We start from the raw sequence: 21,564 nt of genomic DNA on the forward strand, positions 1-21,564 counted from the left end.
CGCTCTCTCTCTCGCCCTCTCTCTCTCTCTCTCTCCCCCTCCCATTCCTCACTCACTGCAGCTACTGACGTCAAGACATGCTTGCGTCAATGCTCCCTGCTTTGACAGAGAGCTTTTTTTCATTGGGATCATAATGGGATTATTAAGCTTAGAGAAATACCCTGCCTTCGTGGCTTTTTCAGATTTTTTGATAGATGTTTCTATTATTATTATGATGATGATTCTTTTGCTTTAAATATAATTCCTTATAATAAGCAAAGGACACGGGCTATAATTGACTCTTGCAACAAGGACTGATTGTATATCATTCCACAGTCTGATGATTATGCCTTCCCTTTGGATTTTTTTTATTGCACTTCTAATAGTCTATAAAAGCCATGAGCACAGAACAAGAGATAACCTACACGGATAAGTCTGTTTGTTTACACACCAATGCCAAAGACAAATATGTGTCTTTAGATGCGAATCTCTATAAAAATCAAGCAGTCACTTTTTTTTTTGGTGTGTGTTACCCCCAGTTAGAGTCAATCCACCTTTGCAGTGAGGATTTAGTTAACACTGATGTGTAATCACATCCAGTTTAAACATCTCTGTAGTACACAGCTGCTCAGATAGGTTTACAGTGAGATGCTTAGAGACATGAGTCAGTTGTGTATTTGATTTAGCAGATTAGATGTCCGTTCCTTCCTGTCAGTGTGCAGTTGCGGGTCGTACAAAGGAGAGGATGTCTTGATGTCCTTATAGACTGACCTTGATATTCTGGACTGAAGGGGCTTTTGTGCCTTTTGGCTAGCCTTCTGTCGCTTCAGTCATAATGTCCTTTTCTCCCTGCAGTTTAGTGACTTTCTGCACTTTTTGTTACTTGATGGCTTAATCTTCAAACATGATAGTTTAGCATATATCAATACAGAATTCTTTAAGTGTCTGTATTTTGCAGTTATCAAAATGTTTCGTTGAGGTGTGAGTACAAAGAGTGAATAGAAAAAAATGAGACATTGATCATAACGTCACAAAATTGTAGTAATAAAAATCTTCTGTTGCAAAATGGGAAGATAATCAGGTTTGAGTTGAAAAAATACAGTCATGTGAAAATGAAAGCTTGGCGGCACTTTCTATTGCAGCTTGGTAATAAAGTAGTAACAGTGCGGTAATAAGGTGCAAACGAGACAGTAATCATATATAATTGGTGAGATATTGCCACGTAATTACCAAAGTAGTACAAGTGATGACCTACTTTGTATCAACAATGGTTTTAGCTGAGTATTATTACACTGGAATTTATGTAACTGGGTAATCAGAGGCCAGAACCTGGGGTGATAATGTGGAACCTAATAAATGCCTATGAGGGAAAAAACAGGTAGTAATAGTATAGTAATATATTGGTCACAACGCCAAACTGCGGGATAACAGCTTGGTTGGCATAGTGGTAACTGCCCAGCAGGGCTTGGAAGGAGAAAGAGTGCCACCAACTCATTCAGTAGAAACTGTGTGCTAAATAAGAGGAAACCTGTGATGCTGGACAAACAAGGACCCTGAACAAGTGGGAGAATGCTGCAGGTAAAATCACTTCGGCAGAGCTCTAAAAGATGGAAGCTCTCTGCTTCAAGTTTCTGGGGAAGCTGGTATACAATCTTCTTCTGAGCACCTCCAACCTGTACAGTTGAGGCCTGGCTGTCTCACCTTTTTGTCACCTCTGCCAGCAGAAGGTCACACTGGACCACATTCTCAGCAGCTGCCAAGGAGTTTGGGAGTGTCGGGGCGTTACCACTGGCACCACAAGCATCTTCTTTGGGTGTTAGCAGATACCATCTGTGCTGTCGTAAACCACAGCAAGAAGCAACGGCAACTGCAAATTTTCCTGCCCTTCAGGGCCAGACTTGTTTACACCAGTATTTCAACATCTTTCTTGGGCCCACACTGCCCCAACAAAGGGTGCAGGGAAAGCTCCTGGCAATAACAAGAGACTGGCAGCTTCTGGGTGATCTTGGGAGACAGCTGAGGTTCCCAGACAGTCACCACACGCAGGCCTGATACAGGCCTGCTGTCTGAAGAGTTGAAGCAAGTCATCCTGCTGGAGTTGACTGTCCAATGGGAAGATTAGTTGGACGAAATGCAGGAAAGAAAGAAGGTAAAACATGCAGAACTGGTTGCCGACTTTCGGCAGGTGTGCTGAGAAGGTGTGCTGCAAGCCTGTGAAGGTGGGGTATAGGGCCTTTGCAGGTCAGTCTCTAAAGTTCTAGGGCTCTTGGGGATGTATGGACTGCAGAATAGTATCCAAAACATCCTGGAAGCTGCAGATAAGTCCTCCTGAAGGCTTTGCTGAAGAGGGCTGATACATGGAGGAGCATGCTACCTGGACAGAAGCGGGGCCTAATCACCCGTGGCTGGGTTACCAGGGAGAGGGTGTCTGATGTATGGAATCGAATTGAAAATAGTGACACATGATACATGCAAAACTCTTGAAAAAAAAAACAGTCAGAAATAACAACCTCCACCATTCTTTTTAAGGGGGTTGTCTTATTGTTGCTGCTCTAATGGGCCTGTTGTTGATTTCATTAACACCAAAGCAGCTAAAACTGATTAACAACCCCCTCTGCTACTTAACTGACCAGATCAATATCCCAGAAATGTAACTGATGTGATGCTACACTTGGATTAAAACGTGTTCATGTAATTCTTGGTTAAACAATACTCCTTTCTTCAAGCTTACAAGATGAACTCACAGAACGATAACTGTAATAAAAAGTGCGGTCAAAGTCTTCTGTTACACAATTGGAACATAATTAAATCTTAAATGAAAGTCCAGTTGGGTTTAAATATATACAGTGACAGATTTATTATTTCTTTTTCAAAACCAAGTAAACAAGACTTAAAAGACTAGCCTAACCTCAAAAGTGACACTATTAGTTAATTCTCATGATTGTTTGCAGTCCACTGTAAAATCACTACCAGCGTCTGTATTTAATAAAGATATTTATTCAGGACATAAATGCCTAAAAAGTTTGTCTTTCAAAGAGACACTGATACACAGATACGTTTATAAAACAATAAAAACTTGCTAGCTCTTCTTAATACAGCCTGTGATTTTCAGGACTTAAAATGTGTGCCCGTGTGTACGACAAGGAAGTAACAACTGTGGGGATAAAGGGAAAAAAAAAGACACAGGTTATACTGTAAGTACAGTGGGAGAAATATTTATTTGATCCCTTGCTGAATCTGTAAGTTCGCTCACCTACAAAGAAATGAACACTTTTTAATTTTTATCTGCTTTTTTCTAAAAACATATCACATAAAAGTTACAAATTTATTTGCATGTCATTGAGTAAAACAATTCATCCCCTACAAACCAGCCAGAATTCTGGTTCACAGATTGACTGTATGTCCATGTGACACATCAGTCAACTACAGATACTCCTGATGTCCTTAGAATCAGTTTCCCCCAATTCCCACCTTTCCACCACCACGGGGCAAGACCAAAGAGCTGTCAAAGGACGTCAGGGACGAGGCAGTTGATACCACAGTCACCACTAAATAACTAAAATCTTGCCACACCCTCAAGGTCGCCCTGCTCAAGAAGGCTCATGTACAGACCCATCTTAAGTTTGCCAGTAAAAATCTAAATGATTCAGAGAAGGTTTGGGAGAAAGTGCTGTGGTCAGATGAAACCAAAATCGAGCTCTTTGGCATCAAGTAGACCTGCTGTGTTTGGAGGAAGAGAAATACTGAGCATGACCCAAAGGACATCATCCCCAAACCCAAGCACAGAGGTGGAAACATTATGCTTTGGGGCTGTGTACCGGGCGACTTCACCACTTTGCCTTCAACCAAGAAACCGGAAGGATTTAGAGAGTTTCGTTCTCAGTCATATTTTGCTCAGAGATCCAATACTCATGTCACTCAGTAACATGCAAATTCATTCATAACTTTTATGTGATGTGCTTTTTCTGGATTTTTGGTTGATATTCTGTCTCTCTCCATTAAAATGCCATAAACATGAGAGACTGCTCATTTCTATGTAAGCGAGCAAACGCACAAATTCAGCACGGGATCAAATAATTATTTCTGCCACTCTACATTAAAAATGAGTACCTATTATGAGTATTTTATTTACATACAAGTTTATTTGCAATCAGCACTTTGAAGCAGTGACACAAATTACACCACTGAAGTTCACTCCATCTAGGTCACGTGATCTGGCGCTTCAGAACATTTACTGGTAGCATGTCAGATGAGAAGGTGTTTTTTTTCTGCTCTGGACATTTTTAGTTGTTTTTCCAGGTCTGTCTGTAGATTAACACCGTGCTCCTTTCTGATGGGGGGTTGTTTGCAAACCCAAAGAGATTCTTGCAGAAGCCTGTTCTAGTCCACTTCTAGACTCCTGTAACTTCTGCCTCTTTAAGCTGGCTCCTCACTCCTCAGAAGCTTGCTCCAGATGTCTGCATCAGGTCTGCCTCTCCTCTCCTCCTCTCTGAGTTTCCTCTGTTCTTTGTTCAGTTCTCTCACTATATGATTGGTTTCCTTCTGCCTCCTGTATCTACTGGGGTCATTGACATAGTTTACTTCCTGCTTCTTCAAAACTTTTTGCTGCAGAGCAGTAGATTAATTCCTGCAGTCTCTTCAACTCATGGTGAAGAGACTGCAGACTCACTCATGGTGGTGCCTCTGAGTGTTTCTTAGATTTTGTGGAAATAAAAACACCGACCTCCTCCCACAATGTGATTTGTGGGATTTTGGGTACTTGATTGTCACCCAGAGGCTGGGTTTGGCCTTCTGTGCTGCAAACTGTGGGTTTTATCTTGGTACCGAAATGACTTAATCTGCCTCAAAAAAGGGACCTGTTGTTGCACAGTCGCCTCTGCCTCCAAGAAGGGCCTTCTTCAAGTATGCTTTTCAAGCCTGTAGTAAAAGCATATACAGAATGTACAGCAAATGTAACAGCAATGGCTTCATTGTTAGGAAAACTGACTCTGCAAACAATATAAATAGAAGAGAAATAAAAAAATGACCTCACATCATGGAAAGAAGACATTTGGAAACATTCACTTCTCTGAAAAGTGAAGTCACTGAGGAAGTGCCTTAAACAAACATTGTTTTTAATGGCCAGCAGGGGGCAGGTCCTCTGGTTGTAGACGTAAGTATGATTGGTCTGAATTCTATTAGAAGATGATCCGACTTTAAACTCTGTGTAAGAATATTTTTTATAATGAGTTTATGGTCTCAGTGGTTAGTTTGGAATCTCATTTAATCCAGATGTTGTTAATGTTGGAAACCCATTTGGTGTAAAACAGCTGAAAAAATAGGGTATGATTTAGAGTGGGTACTTCCTTACATGATACCACACTGTTTTCACTTTGAGCAAAAAGAAGTTGAACTTACATAAAATGCGAGAGGAGCCTCTGTGCTTGCACACGACTATAGAGACACCAGAATTATTAAAGCTTCCCATGTGATATCACAGTGTGGTGACCCAGATCTAATGTGGCATATGACCAGCGGATACGGTGCTGGTGTGAACAAAGACTGAGTTGATATCCAGTCTGAAGGAAAAAGGCAAAATAAGAAATAAAAAATAAAAATGAAAAGTGAGAACTTTAGAAGAAACCAAATATTGTTGTGAAATTATTTCATTTAAAAACTACAGAAAAAAATACATTTTTATTAAGTTGTAATTCTGCAGCGTTTCAGGTCAATAACACGGGACAAAAACAAAAACAACACTGTTGTATGTCCTGAGGTTATTTACATGTCATGCCTGCACTGACACGACTTAATATTTTCTAACTTAATTAACAAGAAACACGCCTGGGCGTGCACTCTGACATCACGGTGCTAAACAGCTTTTTGCATAATAACATGGAGCAGAACAGGCTATAGTTTGTGCATTTAATGAGAATATTATTTAAATACCAAACCAAAATGATTCAAAACTACAATACTACTTTGAAAATCTTTCAGCATATAGAAAACGTCAAGGTTTAAGAAGTGAAACTGAGCAGGGTGTAAGTTATTCTTTTCATAATGACAACCCACACAATGTTCCAGACACAGATTAATGTGTGTCCAAGAAAACGTCCCAGAGAGATATAAAAGGAAACGGGGTGGGAGCACAAAAGCTGTGTGGTTCTCTGAGATTTGTCACCCTGACGTTCACACTCAAGCACTTCAGCCTCCAGTGGTTTAGCTTGCCTTCCTCAAATCTACGTACATCCATGTGAAAAGGAAAGTTTTCAAGGATCCTACAGGTCTATGAAAAACTAAGCACACCCTTACTGCTTCCATAGGAATTAAAGCCCTGCTGATTATATGTACTTTAATTGATCATCAGCAAGCGTGACCACCTCTATAAAAGCAGAAGTTTTGGCAGTTTGTCCCAGCAAATCCCAGCAAATTCACCCGAAGGTCAGACCAGGCAAGAGCTACATCCTGGACTCTACGGGCCTCAGTTCACATGTCAAATGTTACGTTTTACAACAGTACAATTAGAAAAAGACTGAACCAGTATGACTTGTTTGGAAGGGTTGACAGGAGTAAACATCCCTATCTAAAGGTTTGCAAAGTTGCAGCTGAACAAACCACAAATCTTCTGCAACAATGTCCTTGGACGGACACGGCGGTGGTGTAGGGTTAATAGTTTGGGCTTGTTGGTCATAAAGAAGAGTGAGCTATAATTCCTCCACAATGATGCGAGACACTGACAAATTCACCCAGAACTTGACCCTACTTCAAGTTGTTGCTAAAGGTGCTTCTGCAAGCTATTGAAGCATGAGGCAGACTTACATTTTCACAGGACTGCAGAGAGTCCTGTGAAAACACAATTATGTGTAAAATTATTCTTCTTTGCTCATTGGAAGGAGAAGCAGAAAGACATACTGCACATGCTGAAGTCAGTATGAATAGTGTAAATGATTTAAAATAAAATAGCACAATCCTAATGAAATGTTTCAGCTTAAAATAAATCAGTAAACCTTTTGTCCCTTATTTTTATTGTTGAATCAATATGACTAAATGATTAAAACCACACGGACAATGAAAGGACAATGGGAGAATGTAAAAGAGACGATATGAGAAACATGATCTTTAATGTCAGATTGCAGAATATTGACAATGGATTACACTTTTCATTTAAAAACCTTGAAAAAACCCCTCATTTAGCTATTTACAGTTTGCTGGATTCCTTTCTCATTTACACTATAAACAATGTATTAGCAATTTAACATTTTTCAACTGTACATCTTTGTTGCTTACTGCAGTGAATGTTATGCAGTTATGCTTAATGTAAGCAGATTAACATTTTAAAATTCCTGCTTTTTTGAATAAATACTTTGAATGAATTCAAGCAAAAGTAAACCAAAAGGAAATCCCCCCCAGCTATTTCAGTTGTCATCCGAAGGCTGAATTTAAGCCTTTGCTACTTTTCATTAGCACCAGTTTAAATGTCTTAGAAACTGACCGAATATTATCAGTGACGTTTAAAGGACCAAATCATGTTTTTGAGAACTAATTTCACCTTTCAAACCAACATCAGGTAAAGCATGAGGTTTCATGGCGATCTCTCTCTTTTTCTCTCAGCTTGAAGAGAATTTTTCATCACAGGGACGGAGGCGTAACTGGGGTCCAGGCGGATGGCAGTCGGCCAAGTGGCGAGAGGTCATACTGAGCCATATCGTGCACTTCTGTGGCCGTGCTGTTGTCGTACATGGGAGAGCCAGAGGAGGGCACTGTTGCTGAATGAGACAGGGTGGGATAGTGGCTGCTGGACCCTCGAAGAAACTGGGAGCTCAGACAGTTGTTTATCCCCCCATTCTGGGACACCGGAGTGAGTGACGAGTTGCTCACAGACCACAGGCTGGTGTACTGACTGGACAGAGATGGACAGAAAACATCTCATTCGTCTCTTCTTTAGATGTTTTAAAAGTGCTTCTCATTCAAATGTTCAGACATGGCATCGATAAAGTTTTTTTTTAAATGTGTTGTATTTGTTCAATGTGTTTTTTAACACATTGAACAAGATCATTTGAAACTTTAAGATCATTAAGTTTTTGCAAAGTGAAAAAGACAAAATGAAAAGCTAAATTTGAGAGAAATGAAGGAGAGCTATTCAACGTCTCTGATGATGCTACTTTTTGTATGGATTTTGTATCTAACGGTTGTTTGTGAGAACAAACAAACAATCTCAAGTCAGTGCCTCACACTCTCTAAAGCTTCAGTGTTAGAGCCAGTTTAAGTATTTTAACTTCTAATAACGTAATTCTTTTTGTACATGATCTATTTCAAAATGCATAAAAATGGACCTTTGCTACAAATAACTGATTTATAATCTAGTTTAGCTGAAATCTTTGCCTTATATATGTGTTTTTCCTTTCTCGCCAGTATTATTAATGCACTATTTGCATCTTGTATAATTATTTGTATGTTTAAATTATCATTTCGACCAAACGTAAACCAAACTCTTGTTCCTCCTAATGCTTTACTAATACTTTTGGACTAAAAAAGATAATAATTGAGAGAAGATTTGTGATCTTGCACATCCAAGGACTGATTTTTCATTGTCTTTTGTGATTATCCTATTATTTCTGACTAGAGTCAGTGAAAAATAAGCAGAAGAAAACAGCACAAACCTAGAACTGGTACCAGAGGTGGAGTTATGGGCCATGGGAATCATGCTCGAGTGTGTTGGCATCTGAAGACTGGACCAGTTATCATGGCTTGAAAGCATCGACAGACAAGTTGAAGAGTTGTCTGAGAAACTGGCTGCAACACAAAGACATCTGTGTTCAGTGGTTTTGGATATATCTGTCAAAAGTCAAATTATATATCTTTATTATAAAGTTTATCACCTGTTGTTTTGTCTGTATGTTTCAGGACTAGTCCCCCTGACAGTGACAGGGGTGAATCTCATACGTCCTTGTGCAAAGCCACGCTGTTTACAGCTCTTAGGCTCCGCTCGCACAAAAGCCAAAGGAATGCAAAACATTCCCAGCTCAGTAACGTTTGTTTGAGTTTCTTGTTAATAGTTGGGGAAGGAAGTGGTGTGATTCTATACGAAGGTAACTGGTGCAGAGAGATACTCACTGGGTGAGTTGGTCCGATGGGTATATGGGCTGGAGTAAGGGGCAGAGCGGTGGTTCCTCAGAGTGGAGTAGCGCTCGCAACCATGGGATGGCGAGAGGGAGATTGGACTCCCGAACTGGCTGTGAGGACTGGCTGAAGGGCAGAGAGGAGCTGTCCCTGGAATAAACCAGCTACCCACTGTCTCCATGAGAGGAGAAAATAATGGAAAAGATTAGTACCACTTGCTTATTACAATGAAAAAAGAAAAAAAAAATACTTACACTGAGAGTAACCAGATTGCTGGTTTTCACTGGCATCTTCTCGTATGTCTTTATTATCAGTCCTGCAAGAATGAAGACTGGTTTATTTCTACTGATTGTGTTGTTTGAGAAAACCCTTTCACACACTTTAATGCAAAATTTAAACTTCACATGTATCCTTACCTCTCCTTTGCGTCTAGAAAGGCCTTGGCAAAAGGGTTGTACTTTATTTTCAGGGCAGTTATCTAAAATCCAAATATTAAAAAAAATGTATAAATAACGTGGACATGGTTTGTTAAAATTAAACAAACAAACGAGCAAAATCAAAACCCCAAATTAAAAAATCCCGAATAAACTAAATCGTGCGCAAAAGCTGTGCGTAAATTACGCACACATTAAACTTTATTTGTATTCTATTTCTGTTAACCATATTTCTTGCTAAACTCATTTTATTCTAAAACACACACACACACACACACACACACACACACACACACACACACACACACACACACACACACACACACACCTAAATCGGTGCATTGCCTACCTCTTCATTCTGGTACGCCGTTACTGCAATAAACTGTGTCTCTGGGAAAGTGTGGCTGGTGATCATCCTCCGTGGGCCTCCAACCCGAACTATATGAATGCGTGGCTCGTACTTGTGCAAAGAATTTAACATGATCTGGAAAAACGACAACACAGATGAAGCTATGCTGTGTCTCTGAAACACATTTTCATTGTGTATTTCATTTTAAAAACACGGCACGAACTTGCCTTGCACTTACCTGACCTCCTCCGTTGAGCTTATTTGTGAGTTTGACTTTACTAAACGAGACGGGAGCCTTCATCCAGTGCGCGCCGAAGTTTGGGGAGTCTGGGTGGATGTACACACAGCTGGGAGTTTGAGGTTCGGGTTTGCCACCAGGCACCCACTCTCCGTTGACGTATTTCCACCTGTGGTTGTCTGCAGACGCGAAATCCAGCAAAAAGGAATACATGGCGTTCGGGTCCAGTCCAGACACGCTCACTTTCAGCACCGGAAACATGCGCCTTACAAAATAAAGTCACACATTTTAAAAAACGGAAGAAATTTAGAACTGTGTTTTAAATCAGTCTATCCATCCATGCGCTCACCTGCCATTCTTTGTAACTATCATTTCATTTGTGAGGTTTTTAAACTTTTGCCACAGCTCGCTCTCATCCAAGGACACTTTCAGCTCCCTCTCCGTGGGGTCACCTTTCTCGCTCCCGGCCTGCAGCTCACTCTCCACCGCACTGAGGAGGTGATCTATCCGGTACTGAACGGCCTTGCTCGGACACTCGCCAGCGCCTGTCGCCATTCTGTCCAGTACCTCCAGGGCTGAAACACGTAGCTTACTGAATAACCTTAAAGCTGCTCCAAAATCTCTTTCGTCTCCTTGTGCAAATAGAAAAACAACTTCTGTCCGAGGAAGCTGAACGTCACTCACAGCTCCTGCCTATAAAGGCTAAAGAGAAGCTCCAGCTGAGGATGGGTGTTTGGAGGAGAGGTGGTTGGCTCATCTCCTCTTTGATCTTCGCAGACTTGTTGCAGATTGGCTGAAAGCGGCCATATCATTGAGGCCCACAGGATGACAGTGTTTTGAATAAAGCAGTTTGACCTTCTTTATTACATCAACCTGTAAACATTGACACTTAGATCAAAGCCACACCTGCAGAAAGCAAATCGCTGACCATAGCTGGCCTTCACAATATCCACGCTGTAGTTTGAGTAATTCTTTCACTTTTATTGTAAACTGATGGCAGCCCGATTTTATGAGAATTATTTCTGAGCTACAGCTTGAAACCTTTTCAGTTCTGTGTTGTTGTTGGGGTTTTTTTTCAACATAAACAAATCAACAAAAAAGGAAGGAACAAAGATAAACAAAGAAAATGACAACACAGTGATCCACACACACAAAAATTCAAATAAAAGTTCACAAATCCACATGAATTAAAAATAAATAATACTAACTCCAATTATTTTGACTGAACTAGTCCAAGTTTCACAACTCTAAATCTCTTATGGAGAGTCATACACATTTCCTCTAAGAAAAAAGGTCTGAAGTGATGTTTCGTTATAGTCAAAATTTTAGTGTATATTTTATTTTTGCCTTGTGGCTTGTGGGACAATGTCTTACTCATTCACATTTATGCCATTCATTTTTTATTATTATTTATAATGTAGAGTGCACGTGGAGTATTCACAGCACTTCTTTATTGAAACCTTCATATAATAGACCATAATGACAAACAGAAAAAAATTTGACTGAAAATCTTAAAAAGGTATTTAAAAAAACATGTAGCATGTAAGTATTCAACACTGTGAATGCTTTCCAGGCTGTACTGTATATAGTGTAATCATCTCAGGCACATCTTGACCTTTGGAGCCCCAGCTCACTTCTATCCAATCAAATTTAATATAAGTGATGAATGAATGAAAGATCTAGACAAATGCACACAAAGTGCAACAACAACATCCTTGATCATTTTACTAAAACTTAAAAAAGCCGGTGAGCGTAGATGAATGTTTTTATTAAAACAAACTGACACAAAAGTAAAGAATCTTGAATCCTGAAGAAAACAGTTATTTTGAGAACCTTTACCTTTTGAAAAGCGAATCACTGAAGGCTCCTGTGTCACACACCCAAGTCTCAAAACCCTGCTGGCTGCATAGAAAACACTCACACATGAACATCGGTCTAAACAGTTTTTGTTTTTCATATTTGCTTTCATGCACCTGATACCCTGCTCAGGTGTTGGGGATGCGAGGGTCTGTGAGTCTGAACACTTTCCCGTTGTTTCGATAGGCTGGGCTGGCTTCCCCTCCTGCTTGGAGCCGGTGCTTGGAAGGACCTACGGTAGAACAAGAAAGAAAAAACACAGTCACTGATAACTCACTAAATGAAAAAGTGATTTACATTCATTTAGTACAGCAGTGTCACCCTCACAAATAACTACTATATACTGCCGTTGCCATGGTGGCATCCAAGAAATAACAAATAAGATAAAAACAAATGATAAAAGCAGATAGTTTGTGGCACCCACGTGTTAGCTTCCAGTATAGCTCTGTGGTGTTGTGTTGCGGTTGGCTTGTGTTACTAACCAAATCTTGGGCGCCTCATTCCTCCTGCCAGCACAGTGAGTCTGACTCTGTGTCCAGCAGTCTGGATCAGAGTTCACAGCAAGCAGAGAAAAACAAATCCCACTCAGGTTAAAGAGAAGCTGAAAGACGTCTTCAGATTGTGTCGCCTCAATGAATATGAATGTTACTAAAAAAGATCTCACAGACAAAGGTTAAACTTTCCATGTCACTTACCAACCTTTATGTGGAAACTATGTTGGTTAAAGAAAGGGCGTATCTTTGCCTTAGAAGACTGACGTAAATATCTGCATTCCTGCTCTTCTCATGGATCTCAGGGATTGTCTGTTTAATAGAAAAGTTGAAGACGCAGCATTAAATTCTAGTCAAGTCAATCAGCTCGGTCTGGAAGGTCCTCATAAAGTCAAGCTTCTGGCTGTGAATGCGGCTTTTATCTACAAGTGCAAAGCATTTCATTCAGTTATAACTTCCTTTTCTATTAGTTATTTAGTCATTTAAAAAGAGGAACCGCTTTGTATATTAGCCGAGGTAGAAATGGTTTAAAAGTCAGAGGTGTCATTTCCCACAGTCCTAGTGTCCCATTTGGCGCCTGTCTCTTCTCCTCCAACACCCCACCTGGTGCTAACTGTCACACCAGGCCATTTCCTGGTGTGGGTCAGCAGGACTGGGAATTAACATTGATCTCTATTGAGCTTTAGATCCCCTCCCCTCCCCTCCCCTCCCAGACCACCCCCACCCCCCTCAATCCTCAAAGGATGAAATGCAGGTGCAATTCAAGCAAACCTGAGAAAAAAGATTTAAACTTGTATTGTCTCCGCTTTGAATCTTGAGAAAAAAGAGAAGCGTTTTGCATATTTTAACCCATTTGCTTATCGTATAATAAGCTGTTCACTGGCTTTTGATTTCATTTTCTCGCCATCATTGGCACAACTCGTGAAAATCAACTGAGAGATGATCAACCTCAATATCTGTTTGAACTGCACTTTTACTTTTGAATGTTTTTCTTTATAGAAATTTCTTCTGCTTAAAAATGACTTCAGGGCTGTACATATATTCTTCATTTTGGTTTGTTGATTAGGTTAGCTGACTTCTGTATTAAGATAGACAGAAGCAATGTAACTTTCCAACTGTGAAAAACACACTAAAGAGTCTAATGCTGCCATAAATAGTCATAGTTGTCGTGTCTTCCTCCCCTCACACCCAGCTGATCGTGGCAGATGGCCGCCCCTCCCTGAGCCTGGTTCTGCCAGTTTTCTTCCTGTTAAAAGAGAGTTTTTCCTTCCCACTGTTGCCAAACCACTTACTCACTGGGGGTCATATAATTGTTGGGGTTTTCTCAGTTTTCTTTGTAGGTTCTTCCACCTTACAATATAAAGTGTTTTGAGGGAACTGTTGTTTTTAATTAGCACTTTGAAATGAACTGAATATAAGCTTTGTATGCTTTATATGGACACGTGTGATAAGGATGAAATGTATTCAGATAAAAAAAAATAATTAAAACATAAAGTACCTAATGATTATCATGGAGAGGGAGGTTTTTGGAGATTAAATTAATTGTTTTAGTCAATATGTATAACACATTTATACACCAGTACTTCCAGTGCAGGGCTTCAGTTAAAGCACTGACAGCCTGTGGATGCCTATAGGGTGGGGAGTTTTCTCCGGAGCTAGTGGATCTGAGATTTCAGCACTGAGGCGACCTTAACGCTCCCACAGGCCTCCTGGCTTTGACCAGTCACTGTTTGCCTTCCCTTGCTTTCCCTCCAGTCAGGCTCACCCTCTGTTTGCTTAGGCCCACTTTGACACAGAGGTGAGAGAAAAAATGAATCCTGCATGCTTGTCCATATATGCTCATCTCAGCACCTGAGCATAACCTCTTCTCTGGTTTTCTCAGTTTTTTGAGTCTCTTCACCACCCTCTGCCACCGTTCCCTTACATTACTGTAAATATTTTAAATAATGCTTAATCCTTATTAATAACTGTTAGGATACTATTTATAAAGTTTTCTAAATTTAATATTGGATCAGGAAACTTCAACAAGTCTATGGGTAAATGCGGCTTTTCCTTGGAACATTTCTTTTTAATTTTAAAGGAAATAGTTGCATTTTGGGAAATAACACTTTTTTCTTTTTTATCAAGTACTTGAGGTCAAGCCATAAAATATAAAGCTGGTAGGTAGTTTCAGTCGCTCCCTTATTTTCCAAGGAGTCACCACAGAAGATCTGCTTGTTTGATGTGGCACAGACGATACACTGCACGTCCTTCCTGATGTAACCCTCCCAATAATCCGGGCTGGAGATGGACACTTGGCTTGTCCCCCCCAATCGCTGGGTTTGTGTCTCGTCACAGTCTAAAGCCAGAAAGCTTTTGCTTTTTGTGCTAACCACCACGCTACAGAGCCACCGCATTTAACATGAAGCAAAGGCACGGAAATGTAATGAAGACTAAAAACTTCTCCCTGACAAATACTTTTAAATTGATGTTCATATACGCATATGAACATTTTTATAACCAACAGAGTGATTCGGGAATCTTTCTGCTTCTATCGAGATGTTTTGGCCTGTCTGTTTGAAGTAACTGTTAGATGCACACAGAGCTGCCTCTTATCTTCTTTTCTGTTTTGTCCTTATTCCAGCATGTAAGTATAACCGCATGACAATGTCCGAAATAGACTAAAATTCAATTTAATTCCAGAGGAATTATATAATAAAGTGCTTTCATCTGTGCAAAAGAAAAGTGTAAAAATTATGAATTGTAGTTTTTCCATCATGCTCAGTTTGCCAGACAGCTCCAAATAAGACTAAAAATGCACATTTAGACCTTTTCTGGTCTAGAAACAGCATTTACGCTATAGTTTGGGACAGGCTGATGTATAGCACATATGCTAATCAGCTGATTGCTCTCAGTAGAGTTATATTTGTTGTTGAGTGCTAAAGTGCTAAAAGTTTTTGCAAACATTTTTCAAAATGCACTGTAAACTATTTTACTTGATAAACCTGCGATGTTATTTATAATTATTGGAAGAAAGACAAATGCATGTAGCATGTTATACTGGGTGTATGTTGTCAGTGTGGGCCTATGCATGTGTGCCTGACGATGCAGTTAGGGATCATTGCCACAGGTGTGTTTACCTCTTATTGTCCTTTTTAAGTGGAATTACTGCCCCTGTGGTTTTCACACTAACCTTGAGAAACATTTGCTTCGTTTTGTCCTTCCCCTGGCTGCTGTCGAAGATCAGCTTCTCTGAACTCTTCTTTGATCTGGACTTATTAACACACAGAGAGTCACACAGAGAAAGAGAGTCAGTTTTACATTTGAGCTGGAGAGCCAATAAGCCAGCGAAAGGAAATCACACAATTTCCAAACAAGTTGGGAAACTGTTTAATGCAAATAAAAAAAGAACACAGTGATTTGTAAACCATTCAAACCCCAATGTAATAGAAATCATTAGAAAGACAACACATGTTTAGAATAAGAATATTATTGATATTCTTATTTGCATTAAAAACTAATCAAACTACAATTTCTTGTGACCTGCACACAAAGTGTTGTGTACAGGGCGGCCTCCACAATTTTCCCATTGGGTTGGCCATACGGGGGCCACTAAAAATATCGGCGTCACACGCCAACATAGAACAGTCTTGCTGGGGGGCACTGGGGTGGCCAGTGCCCTCCCCCTTGGTGGAGCCCCTGGTTGTGTAATATATTCCTAATGGAGTGCTACTTCTCAAGCATGGCCATAATGTGGTGCCGCTCACACCCGATAACACTGCACACTCGGGTGACAACACACTTTGGAAGCTGGGTGCAAACTGTGTGCGGGGAGGACTCCTGAGCAAGGCAGTGTTTACTCACAGAACAGTGCAGCAGGTAACAGATCGATACAAACCCTATGAGCTTTAGATGGTGAAGACTGGAGAAGGACAGTGTGGACTTGTGGACTTACATGTTTTTAAAAAAATAGTATTACTCAATGACACTGTAAGCATGAATATAAAACTCTGAAAAATTACATATGTGTTGCAGCAGGATGCTGCAAGTTAAGAGCTAACTTTTCCACTTCCATCCTATGTGTATTTTCCACTCACTGAGGTGAGTTTGTAGTAACAGACATGGCATTTTTTGGTCAAACTAATTTTGTAGACCTGTAATGCACACTTGTGAAATTCAACATGTTGAAGTGACTATGACCAGATGGCCACAAAGATAGAAAATTACTGCATGAACTGTCCAATAAATCATAGCAGCTAATAATAAACACATAAATAGCCACAAAGTACGACAGATTGGACGAAGTGGCTCATTACGTAAAAACATAACCAAGGATTGGCTTCAGCTCTAATTGCTTTTAATTTGGAGTTTTCTCGTGGATGTGGGGAATGTGCATATGGCAGAGCTGTGCAGCAGGGGCAGGAGGAGCTGCTGTCTCATTGTGTTTGTGCGTTGTGCGATGAGATTTCACACTGATGCCCTTCATTTGCTTTCTTACCAAGCTCCTAATGTCCTCAAAGCCAGTGTGCTGCTTGAGGGTGACAGCCTCGTACTAACATCATACATGCTCCTACTAAACACAGTTCATAGCTAATTAACAACAAGAGTGAAACCAGCTGACACGGTTCTGTCAGATATTCACAACGTGCAAACAGCAAGTGCACCAAAGGTGATAAAAGTGGGTAAAAGAACTGAAATCTGGCTTAAGATTAAAAATAAAATCAATAAATGGCTCTTTAAATCTTAGCTTTTATTTCCAGGTATTGTGAGTTAGAGAGAGAAGTCTTTAAAGAATGTGCATACAGTTAGGTCCAGAATTTGTTGGACAGAGGCGCAGTTTTTTTTAAATGTTCTTGTTATGATTAAAATATAGACTTTATTCTTTAATTCAGGGATTTGAGAAAAATGTTTTTTAACTTTTTATACATACCAATGTTTATACAAAGTAAAATTTATATTTTACAGTTTTTCAATGTAATGAGGCCCAAGAATATGCCGGTGCAGATGAAGGACGCCGTTAGTATGCTGAAACACCAAAATAAACCTATCAAAGACACAGTAAAAACTTTATGACGGACAAAAATCAATGATGTGGTTCATTGTTAAAAAAAAAAAGAAATGCAATGGCCAGCTCAGCAACACCAAAAGTCTGAAAGACCAAACACCACAGCTAAAGTGCAACGATGACAGAATTATTCCATAATTAAGAAAAACAACTTAACAATATCTAACCAAGTGAAAACCATCTAACCAGTGGAAATGCTGAGTGTCTACAACAAGGTGTAAAAACATTCCCTCCTAAATGTTTCTTAGTCTATCCTATTAATGTTGAGCATCTGAAAAAAAGGGGAGGCTGTGTATACAAAGGACTGTGATTCCTAAAAGGCACATGCACAGTTTTTAAAGCTAAAATCCACACTTCAGTCACACCTTGATTGTTTGATTTAAAATCCACCGTCGTTGTGTACAGAGGAAAAACTACAAAAATTGTGTTTTTGCCTGACAAGCTGTGAATCCAACAGTATACACTTAATGGGTATTCCCTGAAGTGTAACATAAAATCTCTGGTAAAGTTTCTTAAAACTACAGCACATGTTGTTACATTATATTAGTGAGTGTGCTTGCATAACTAATAATGAGTGGAACCACAACTCGTGCAACTCACAGTCTCGCTGCCTCTTGCATTACCCCTGTCATTTCTGTTAAATGGAGTTTTATTTGCCCGAAGACCCATAAAGCTTTAAAGCAAAAGAAACTCTCCAAACACTCCGACATCTGCTCGCAGTGCTGGCATGAAGCGACACCGCTGGCCCAATTGCTGCGTCTTTTTTGCAGTGGACATAATTGCAACATTTCCCTCTTGGATGATGTTTGCAAGAGTCCGAGGCGCTGCCAGGGCAGTTGGGTTTCCACTGCAGAGGGTTCAGATTGTGTTTGGTCATCTCACTTCTGTGTGAGTAATCAGCTCTCTCCTACAGGCGGGTCCATGCTAAACAAGACACCGACTATTTGTTCTTGATTGCAGTGCAAACAAAGGCCCAGAGGGCTCTCCGCAGCCGAGTAGCATCTCCCTCCACCACAGCAGCGAGTGGATCTTGGAAAGTTAAAACTCCAGTCATACTGCTGGTCCTGAGATTTTGGGAATCTACTGTAAGACTATAGGAATAATAGATAAACATTTGATGCTACATTCAAAAAATATTTATGCTCAAAATGCTAACTTTAAATAATTTGTTTGCAAATACATATTCCATGTGATTTTGTTACATAAGCACAATGTCAAAAAAATACATTTAATGGAATTTGATTAAGTGAAACTGACTTGATTCAAGGATTCAAACACATACAGCCCACTTTGGTCTTACGTGCGCCAGATCAGTGAATCCTTTTCTGTCAGTGAAAAGAAGTTTAACTACACAGTGTCTCCCTGAGACATCTCACTATAAGAAAAATAAAGACAGTTTCAACAGTATGATTCAGTTTGTTTGTTTTTCACATGATAAAGAAATGCTGCTGTAGTAAATGACATAAATGTGTCAGCACGAGTCTTTGTGGTTAAATTGTAATGAATAAATGTGTAATAGAACAAAATTGCAGGCTAAAGTTGTGGTTGCTTGTTTCCCAGACTGTATTTTAATTATAAACCACAAAGTTTTTGTTAATTCACCTAAATGTTCTAAAATGTCTTTTTTAAGAGACAACAAACAGAAATATTTCTATAGTATATATTGGGGAAAAAAGAGAAACTTTTCTGTCATTTAATATATGAAATACTTGAATACTTTGGAAACCCGGCCTTATGTTTACTCCCCGACCTGATTGGTATGCATCCAGTTTTAGTATATTTTCTTTAATGATGAATTATTTTAATAAATAAACCTTTGATTTTACATGTTCCAGTGACATGTTACTAAAAAAAAAATTTTGCTTGTTTTTTGTTTTACATGTTTATGGCTGATATTTTTTCATAATAAAGGTTATAATAATAATGGTTAAAACTTAACAGTTGTTCCTGAAATCCCACAGACTTCTCAGTAGCTCTGGTGGGTTAATATTGTAATTGAGACAATTAGGTTTTCAGGTACTCAGAGAACTGCTTTTGGAGGTCAAAGATCCCATAAAAGCTCAATATGGACAGAATAAGTCATGATGAACCACAGTGCAGAAATTATTAAAGACTCTTGCACATTTACATTATGTGTAGGGTCCAAAGCTAGCAGGTATTGAGTGGTTGTGGGGAGGGGCTTCAGGTGAGAGTCAATGTGCTGCAGTAAACAAGCAGCCACAGGAAGCCATTAACAGTAGCCGGGACCAATTAGGCCCCAGCAGGTGTTCTGGCCTTTGCTGCCTCACCTCCATGTCTAACAGAGCCCGATCTTCTGAGGAAACAAAGGGTAGTTTTATTTGCTCAGCAATTTGAAGCAAAAGATTCCTCCAAAGGGCCTCTGAAGTAATTTATTGCATTCTCTTTTGTCTCCTCCTGCTACTTAAGCGGAAGTCATTACAGAGGACACTTAGATCCCCTTCAAGAAGCCTGACCTTTACAGGATAGGAAGATAAGACAGGATCTCTCTACCATTAGACCCCCTCTATCCAGGCACCCTGTGAAGAGTATAGCTCTCTTTACACCCAGTCAGAAGACACATGTGGAAGTCAAAATCAAAGTCACTCACAGTACAACACAGTAGCTGCAGACAGACATTTTCAAGACTACATAAGCTGCAATATAAATAAAGGAAAACAATAATGAATATTCACATCAATATTATAAACCAAGAAACACGTATACCTAATTATGAAATGCTAAAAAAAATATTGATGATATTATTATATATTGATTAAATATATAATAATATATAAATAAATATTAAATAAAGATAGTGATTGAAAACAATGATTGAAAACAATGATTTTCCATTGAATCAACTTAAAAAGATCTGATCATCATCTGCACTTTGACTAAATCGTGCTCACACTACAGTAGCTACGGATTAGTTTTAGTCTAGAAAACCACCCATACTGTGCACTACATTTATAGGATCCATTTATTCACTGCTGCTGTGAGTATATTACCTATGTGAGTGCAAATTTAGGGGAAAAAAGAGAGAATGTGAAGTTGATGTTGTTAAAACAAGCTGAAAGTGAAACCTTGAGTTTTTGCTTTACATCTGGAACTTTTCTAGTCTACAAATGCTAAAATACAAGGCTCGTGTGAATCTCAGTAAGCAGAACTTTGTCACATTTAATGTCGTCGCCACATTAAAAGAGGCCCACAAACCAGAACAGCACAGGCTCTCTTAAAAGAGCAACGTGCTAAAACAAAGCCCAATTCACTAGACAAATAAGAGGAATCAATAATACCTCACTGAATTCAGCCATAAATGAACGCAGCCACTGTTTACTGAGTGCAGCCAATTCTAAAATTTACACCTTGACTGTTTCAAAGTGCACTGTAATATATCCAGTTTCATACAATTTATTTAATTAATTATTTTTTCATTTTTCTCGGTGCATTAAGCTTCTGTAGGACCGGTGGTCACTTATGGAGGACCAAAAAAAACAAATCATTTCAAACACAGAAGCCGGTGCTGCTGAGCTCTGACCTGATTCTTATTCTTTTTAAACTGCAAAGTTCAGCTGAGGATTTTCCTGAATTACTGTCAGATTCACAGTCGTGGAGAAACTCAGAAATTTAAATTTCACACAGTCATATTATTTATATATATATTTTTATATATTTTATTCTCTGACTTTGCTCCGGCTGTCTCATTTCTCTGCTGAAGCCATGACCTCTGTGAGTGGACCTTCCAGTAGCTTAGCACAGCGGCAATGGAGAGCATCGCAGAGGCGTTCATGTAGGCCTCTAGATGGCGCTGTAGGATAATCAAATAAAAAGACACCAAGCGGATGGAAACCGTTTAAAAAACATAAAACAGAGACAAGTGTTTTAGTACCGACCAAAGATGTGGACATGCTAAAGTGACTGCTGTGATTATCGTGATCAAAGAACTTTGTTCTCTCACTGTTTTGTTTTTTCTGCAGATGCAGAATGAGTAACTAAATGATTACAAACTGTCTTAAACATTATAGCGTAATTACATCATTTTATAACTTGTTCCAGCTGTGCTTGATGTGGAG

At 39.5% G+C, this 21,564-nt stretch overlaps 1 protein-coding gene across 1 annotated transcript; it reads right to left on the reverse strand.

Annotated features, from left to right (window-relative positions):
* Nucleotides 1-6,911: 6,911 nt before the first annotated feature.
* On the reverse strand, nucleotides 6,912-10,780 carry tbxtb (T-box transcription factor Tb). Its single transcript, XM_085181984.1, has 8 exons — nucleotides 10,449-10,780; nucleotides 10,100-10,364; nucleotides 9,862-9,996; nucleotides 9,495-9,556; nucleotides 9,333-9,394; nucleotides 9,073-9,249; nucleotides 8,619-8,751; nucleotides 6,912-7,858 (listed from the first exon to the last, which is right to left on the reverse strand). The coding sequence occupies exons 1-8, from the start codon at nucleotides 10,652-10,654 to the stop codon at nucleotides 7,588-7,590; spliced, it is 1,311 nt and encodes a 436-aa protein (XP_085038110.1). The 5' UTR covers nucleotides 10,655-10,780; the 3' UTR covers nucleotides 6,912-7,587.
* Nucleotides 10,781-21,564: the final 10,784 nt, after the last annotated feature.

Source organism: Neolamprologus multifasciatus, chromosome 13 (genome assembly GCF_963576455.1).
Source record: "Neolamprologus multifasciatus chromosome 13, fNeoMul1.2, whole genome shotgun sequence".
In the NCBI taxonomy this organism is placed as follows: domain Eukaryota; kingdom Metazoa; phylum Chordata; class Actinopteri; order Cichliformes; family Cichlidae; genus Neolamprologus; species Neolamprologus multifasciatus.